The sequence below is a fragment of the Syzygium oleosum genome, unplaced genomic scaffold (assembly GCF_021117445.2).
Source record: "Syzygium oleosum isolate NSW1041296 unplaced genomic scaffold, Sole_v2.1 Sole_v2.08, whole genome shotgun sequence".
In the NCBI taxonomy this organism is placed as follows: domain Eukaryota; kingdom Viridiplantae; phylum Streptophyta; class Magnoliopsida; order Myrtales; family Myrtaceae; genus Syzygium; species Syzygium oleosum.
Genome location: NW_026607492.1, coordinates 7241787 through 7249705, shown reverse-complemented (window position 1 = coordinate 7249705; position 7919 = coordinate 7241787). Strand labels below are relative to the sequence as shown.

At 42.9% G+C, this 7919-nt stretch overlaps 1 protein-coding gene across 1 annotated transcript; it reads right to left on the bottom strand.

Annotated features, from left to right (window-relative positions):
- Nucleotides 1-4971: 4971 nt before the first annotated feature.
- Nucleotides 4972-7465, bottom strand: LOC115687574 (UPF0496 protein At2g18630-like). The gene is made up of 2 exons (XM_030613201.2): nt 6985-7465; nt 4972-6381 (listed from the first exon to the last, which is right to left on the bottom strand). The coding sequence occupies exon 2, from the start codon at nt 6332-6334 to the stop codon at nt 5201-5203; it is 1134 nt and encodes a 377-aa protein (XP_030469061.1). The 5' UTR covers nt 6335-6381; nt 6985-7465; the 3' UTR covers nt 4972-5200.
- Nucleotides 7466-7919: the final 454 nt, after the last annotated feature.

Genomic DNA, 7919 nt, shown 5'->3' with positions numbered 1-7919 from the left:
AGCAGCTTTTGACCCAGCAGGCCGCGCCGCCGCGCGTTGAACCTCCTGTTGCACCGATTGCTGTCAAGCTTGATGGCAAAAATTACAGCGTATGGTCCCAGGTTGTTGAGATGTATGTCTCGGGCAAAGACAAACTGGGCTATTTGAATGGTGATTCTCCTGAGCCCCCTCCTGCTGATCCGTTTTTTAGCAATGGAAGATCGATGATTCTACGGTGAAAGGTTGGCTTATCAATTCTATAGACCCAGCCTTGATACCAAACTTTATTCGGTTTCCTACTGCCAGAGCCGTATGGGATGCTGTGGCAACGACCTTTTTTGATGGATCTAACACCTCCCAAATCTATGATGTTAAGAGGCAGGTTTCTCGATTGAAGCAAGGCGGTGGACCCATCGAGAAATATTACAATGATCTTCAAGGGCTCTAGCGTGAGATTGATTTCCGCCGTCCTAATCCTATGCAATGTCCGGCCGATATTCTAAGGTACAATGCCATTGTCCATGAAGATCAAGTTTATACTTTTTTGGATGGTCTCGATGACCGCCTGGATAATGTTCGTGCTGATGTTATGAAGATGGATCCATTTCCCACTATTGAGCAAGCTTATGCCCGAGTCAGGCGAGAGAATATGCGCCAATCTGTCATGCTCTCCACTCTTGTCGAGGTCACCTCTGGTTCCGCCATGGTGTCACAGCGGGGCAAGGGTGATCAGTTAGTGCTTTCTGCCCGGGGACCTCGCCCTAAACCTGGTATGCAATTCAATCCGAGGGATGCTCTCAATGTGGGAATCGTAAACATACAGCAGCATTCAGACCAAGAAGAAGAAACCAGGCTCCCAAAAGGGGCGGAATGGAGGGCAAGCCTCCTTAGTGACTAGCGGCTTGTCATTAATTCCCATGGAGCCTGAATCAGGGGGGGGGGGGGGGGAATGGAGGGCAAGCCTCTTTAGTGACTAGCGGCTTGTCATTAATTCCCATGGAGCCTGAATCTGCTAATGCCGAATCTTTTGAAGGTAATTGTGGGTTTGTCTTTGCTAATGGACATGGTGATGGTCATCATGGGTGGATAATTGATTCTGGCGCTACAGATCATATGACTCCGGAATCTGGTGACCTTCTTACATCTACTACACCACGTCGAGATCATATTTACAATGCTAATGGACATAGCTTTCCTGTGACGACTGCTAGGCGTGTGTCTGTCATGCCTTCTCTCTCTATCTCATACCTTGCTTGTTCCTTCATTGTCTAATCGTCTATTATCAGTTGGACAGCTTACTAGTGAGTTGAACTGTGTTGTGTTTATGTACCCTGATTTTTGCCTGTTTAAGGACATTCTCACGAAGGAGATTATTGGGCGCGGTACTAAGAGGGAGGGGCTATATTTCGTGGATGAAATTACTTCTGGACGGACCTATCATTCTCGTGGACAGTTAGCTCAAGAGAAGGAACTTTGATTATGGCACCGTCGGTTAGGTCACCCATCCTTTGGGTATTTACGGTATTTGTTTCCCAAGTTATTTCATGGTCTATCGAACTCTAGTTTTCAGTGTGATACATGTATTTTGGCAAAGAGCCATCGCACTTGTTTGCCTCCCAGTTTGAATATAAGTTCTACTCCTTTTTCCTTAATTCATTATGATGTATGTGGTGCGTCTCCTATTACTACTGTATCTGGGTTTCGATAGTTTATCATCTTTGTTGATGATTGCACACGTATGACTTGGCTATATTTGATGAAACATAAGAATGAGGCTGAAGCTATCTTTCGGACTTTCCACCGTATGATTCAGACTCAGTTTGGGGCCAAACTTCAAGTTCTCAGGTCTGATAATGGTGGCGAATACTTAAGTAAACCTCTTGCAGCTTATTTTCAAGAACATGGTTTGATACATGAAACTTCTTGCCCTTAGACTCCTCAACAGAATGGTGCTGCTAAGCGCAAGAATCGCCATCTTCTTGAAACCACTCGAGCACTCTTGGAGGGTAGCCATGTTCCCCATCGTTTTTGAGATTCTGCCGTAGTCACAGCTGCTTATTTGTTGAATCGCATGCCTTCCCGCATTCTGAGCTATCGCACGCCAATGCAAGCACTTGCTGCCCATGTGTCTCTTCCTTCGGTTCTTACATTGCCTCCTAAGGTGTTTGGGTGTGTCGCTTATGTCCATATTCACAAAAATCAGCGAACCAAACTTGACCCTTGTGCAGTCAAACGTGTGTTTCTTGGTTATGGCCTTTCTCAGAAAGGGTATCGGTGTTATGATATTGCCGGGAAGCGTACGTATGTCACCATGGATGTAACATTTATCGAGACAGAGTCCTATTTTCCTTCCCCCCAGTGTCCTGTTCAGGGGGAGACTAGTTGTAGAACCAGACATTGGTGGGAGGTAGGAATTGCAGGAGTGACTGATGTGTTCGCACGGCCACGTGATTCTGAGGCTGCTGAGGCTGAAGATTTTGAGCTACTGCCGCATGATTCTGAGGCTGCACAACCAGACAACACTGAATTACTGCATGGGTCCGAACAGGTGTCAACGGATGCATGCACATGCAATGCTAGACTACAATGTACCTCCTTGTCTTTGCCTTCTTCAGTACCATTCCAAGCTCCTGAGAATGTACCTGAGGTAAGTACTTCTACTGTACTTGATTCTTTTGAAGATACTGATGTGCTTACTGGTTATAAGCTACCCGATAGGCATAATAGGGGTAAACCACCGAATCGATATTCTCCGGATGTAGAGGACCGCGGGTCTCGATACCACTATTGCGTGATCATGTCCGCTAAGAGGTCATCCACACCACTACAAGTCTTCGTGTTTACGATTTCCTCGGTTCAAGTTCCAAACAGGGTTGAAGAAGCCATGAAGGATCCGAAATGGCTTCAAGCGATGGAGGCAGAGATGGAGGCGTTGGAGAAAAATCAAACTTGGAAACTTGTGGAACTACCAAAGGATAAAAAGCCGGTTGGATGTAGGTGGGTGTTCACAGTCAAACATAAGGCAGACGGCACTATTGAGAAGTATAAGGCGCGACTGGTAGCTAAAGGGTATACACAGACTTATGGGGTGAATTATCAGGAAACATTCTCTCCAGTTGCAAAGTTAGACACTATAAGAGTGTTGTTATCTCTGGCTGCAAACTTGGACTGGCCTTTGCATCAATTTGATGTGAAGAATGCATTTTTTCATGGAGATTTAGAGGAGGAGATCTATATGAAGCTTCCACCTGGATACAGATGCGCAGATAAGCCGAACATGGTTTGTAAGCTGGAAAGATCATTGTATGGGTTGAAGCAATCCCCTCGTGCATGGTTATGAAAGGGTATGGATACTCCCAAAGTAACTCAGATCATACTTTGTTCTTAAAAGGTGCTCAAGGAAGAAGGACAACTCTTATCATATATGTAGACGACATGATTATTACAGGCAATGATAGTGTAGAGATTATGAGACTGCATGAATTATTATCTGGGGAGTTTGAGATGAAGAACTTGGGAGGTCTGAAATATTTCCTGGGAATCGAGGCTGCTAGGTCGAAGGAAGGGATTTACTTGTCTCAGCGGAAGTATGTTCTTGATCTTTTGACCGAAGTTGGCATGCTAGATTGCAAGCCTGCAGACACTCCTATGGTACATAACTGTAAGCTTGGAGAGTACCCTGATCAGACGCCTACTAATAAAGAGAAATACCAAAAGTTAGTAGGTCGATTGATTTTCTTATCACATACATGTCCTGATATTGCTCATGCAGTAAGTGTGGTGAGTCAATTCATGTATGCACCTAGTGAGGATCATATGAGTGCTGTGTGGCGCATCATTCGATATTTGAAGTCAGCCCCAGGAAAGGGGTTGCTATTTGCAAAGAATGGCCACCTTGAAATAGAAGGTTACACAGATGCAGATTGGGCTGGAAGTGTGACAGACATGAGGTCTACATCAGGGTATCTTACATTTGTGGGAGGCAACCTTGTTACATGGAGAAGTAAGAAACAAAAGGTTGTAGCTCGGTCTAGTGCAAAAGCTGAATTCAGAGGTGTAGCAAAGGGGTTATGCGAACTTCTATGGCTTCGGAAGCTGCTAACTGAGCTCGAGTATCTACCAGGTTTGGAAATCAAATTGTTTTGTGATAATAAAGCAGCCATAAACATTGCTCATAATCCAGTTCAGCATGATAGAACCAAACATGTGGAGATTGACAGACATTTCATCAAAGAGAATTTGGAAGCAAAAGTGATCCAGTTACCATTTGTCAAGTCTGAAGACCAGTTAGCTGATGACAAAGGCTCTGTCAAGTAGAGAATTTCATTGCTCACTTATCAAGTTGGGTATCAAAGACATCTTTGCACCTACTTGAGGGGGAGTGTGGTCGTGAGCTATTTTAGCCTATTTGTTAGGCATTTTTATTATATAGATTTCTTCCTAATATTGAATCCTTCCTATTGTATATCTCCTAATTAGGATTGTCATATGTCCTATATATATAACAGGATTGAGCATTGTAAATGTACAGAAAAAATATTCATTGAATACAAAAAGGAGTCTTTTTCTACAAGAAAGACTAATTGCACCAGCTAATTCTGTTCAGTTCCGTTCACACCGCATGCCGCTTCAAGAAGCTTGCACTATTCAGTCGGAACCTTTCGTAAATACGAAGGCAAAAGTTTTTGGTTCAACCTATTTTTGCACACCTCAGCCGGAAAATTACGGTCATAGTTGAAATCGCTAGTAAAACTACACTGGAGGAATAATGCATAGTACCTAATGACTAATGTTATCTCACTGGTCAGTTTGCAAAATCACAATGGCTGTTGCTAACTAGTTCCGGCAGAAAGCAGAAGAAGATAAACGAGAAATACCACCTTATAGAAAATATAAAGGACCAATTTCATCTCAGCGAACTAAAACATGGTTATACATTCTGCAAATTTTCAATAGATATGGCTCACATGTGGACCCCGAGTCACAAACAAATCCATGAAAAACACTCTTGTCAAACCATTAACTGAAAATTAAGCTAACATCCTGCTGCGGAAAGAGAAATCAGCAATGGTATTACAACATACAAGCCTGCTAATATAAGAAACTGCTTACCTTCAATCTTTATCATAATGGATTAAAGGTAGTTGGTAATGTCAATAATTGATGAGAATTAGACTAAGAGTTGTCAAAGTATTAAAGGTACGCCTCTGTATGGACCTCTCTAGCTATTTGAATGTCTCATTATCCTTTGCAACACAACCGTTCTCGCCCTACTTATGTCCTGGCTACACTTGTCAGCGTGTTCACCCAGATCGTTGACCGTTTCCATAAATATTTTCAGCCTTTTCTTTATCTCAACTATAGCGAACGTGACAGCCTCATCTTCACTAGAAGCAAAATCAGCATTTTTCATCAAAGACTCAATCTCGACCTCCAACTTACTGACAAGAACCTTAATGTTATCCATGTCCTTGATAATTATGTAGGTGCCAACCTGCATTGAGCTGATCAGCTCCCTCTGCCCTTTGAGAGCACTCTGGTAGTTCTTCCACAGGGAGTTGCACCACTTACCCACTGAGCCAATTGGGACAGCTATTGCACCAGCCAACGCTGTTATGACAGGCGGTGCTGCCACAGCTGCTGCCACGACCGAGAATATCAATGCTGACACAAAAGCGGCAACGAAAATCACGTTAGAGATTCTCATCCATGTTTTGGTAGATTTTAGCTTCTTATCGAGCTTCTTCTTCCGACCTTGTAGTTTCTCCAACATTGCCACCTGCTGCTTATAAACAGATTGGAAGATCATGAAGAATTCCTCGGTAAAAGGGTCCCCAGCCGCCTTAAACTTCTGTAGTTCTTCCAACGTTTTCACAAACTTGTTCCCTTCAATCCCGTCTTCCACTTCTTCAAATTGCTGGATCGCGAACTGGATAATTAATTGGCTGTGACGAGCACGCTTGAGGCATTTTTCAAGAGCAGTGCAGAAGTCTAGCGTCTGCAGGCTGTTCTCAAAGTAATCTTCTACCAGACCAAACAGTTCTTGATTATTCCAAATATCTTTTTTGCATTCAAGAATGACTTTGACTACTTCCTGGTTCATTTCCAGCAGACTACCTGTCACTTCTCTCAGCGACTCGAAAGACAGGGACCGAACCTCTATGCCAACTGCAAGACTGTTGATAACGCGGTTGGTACGCTCGTGAAGGGTGTGATCAAAGGCTTGCAAGTCAGGGTCAATTTTACAAGCATCTTCGTAAGAGGTCAGATCGGCCATGTATTGGGCATTCGTGTTCAATGACAGGGGAGGAGGAGCCTCATCACTTCTCTTCTTGCTGGACTGCCCTCCCGTCATTTGTAAACTTTGACACAACAAAAACTACCAAGGAATAGCACAAGAAACTGAAAAAAAGAAGGAACTTTTAATTGGTAGACTACAAATTCAGCTAAATAAACACACTCAATTTTCTTCCCCAACTTCAGCACCACAAAAAAGTAAAAGAACTTCAAGATGCAGCAAGAAAGTTATTAATTTGCATCCTATATCATAGAAGATTCCAAATTCTAGAAGAATCTAGTCAAAGCATCCACAGTTTCTAAGGCAGTATCTTGACGAATCAAAGACATGGCTTCCATCATCAATTAAAGCTAGAATGCACGTTTTGACACTCATATGGCACTGTAGATTCAGGTCGACAAGGCCGATGATTCTTTTACTCATCCGCATCCCTCATCTCAACTTAAAAAGACTAAACGCGTAAAAAGAAACCAAAAAGCTGCAAGAGTTTGAAATGCAAGAAAAACCCAGTAACGAATCCGAACCTGCTCGGAGAAAAATTCCAACTTTAGCAAAAATCAAGTCGCGGCAACTCGAAGATAAGAAAACCGAAATGCCAATAGATTTGGGCAAAATCTAGACAATCCAAACAGCGATGCTTGCACAGCACTACCCATCAAATGAAAACAAAACAAAAGATCAGAAAAGTCATCTCGAGAAGGTCTAACCTCGCTCAAACGCTAATCCCTTTCGAGATGAACCCACTGAGCGCCTCAGATTGCAGCTGAAATGTCGGGAGGCAAAGGGCGATTTTCCGCTCAGCAGGTACCCGCGCAAAGAACAGAGCACTCCCAATCGAAGCAGAAATGCAGACGATCGAGCAAAGAAACCAGCATCAATCGACACCCACAAACAAATTTCTGCAGTAGCTGCGGTAGCGAAACGGAAAGGTGCGAACTTTTGATGGAGGATGCTTGGGAAGCAAGAGAGCATTGATTTTGAAGACGACAAGAAAGAGAGGAGAAGACGACGGATGTTTATCGAGGTGGCTCGGGAGAGAGAGAGAGAGAGAGAGATGGCTTGTACGCGTTGAGGAGGAAAGTGAAGTGAGAAAGCCAGAGAAAATGTCGGAGGAAAGAGAGGATTGAAACGTGGAGGAGAGACGGAAGCAGGAAAGAGAGGAGGACCGGCGGGTGAGAAAAGCAACGTCGTCAAGAAATCTGGTATTTTTCTTCGACAAAGATTAACGAGGTATTCAACGAAGGTCGGTGGTTCTGTCTTAATTAGAGATTATGGCGACCAGATAAGGCCGCGAAATGGAATATTAAAAAAAAGCGTGAAAAATAAAGGCCTATGCCTTGAAAATCTCTCTTTTTTTTTTAATCTTTTTCTTCTTCTTTTTTTAAAGTTTTACTAGGAGAAAAAAGTTATCCACATCCCTTTCGAATGACTTTTTTTCAACCTAGCTACTTCTTTTACTACCACTGCATTTCAATATTTCCTTTATGTTTTTTTTTTTGGGTAAGGTTCAATATTTCCTTTATGTTTGTCTTCTCCTGAACTTATTCTTCATTATTATAACCTAAGCATGCACTATTGATATATCAAAGCGAAGAAATGTTAGTTTTATTTACAAATGGTTTACTTTATATTCCTAGATTGT

What these genes read in the sequence shown, in the direction of transcription:
- LOC115687574 (XM_030613201.2), bottom strand. Translation starts at nt 6,334, where the DNA reads ATGACGGGAGGGCAGTCCAGCAAGAAGAGAAGTGATGAGGCTCCTCCT.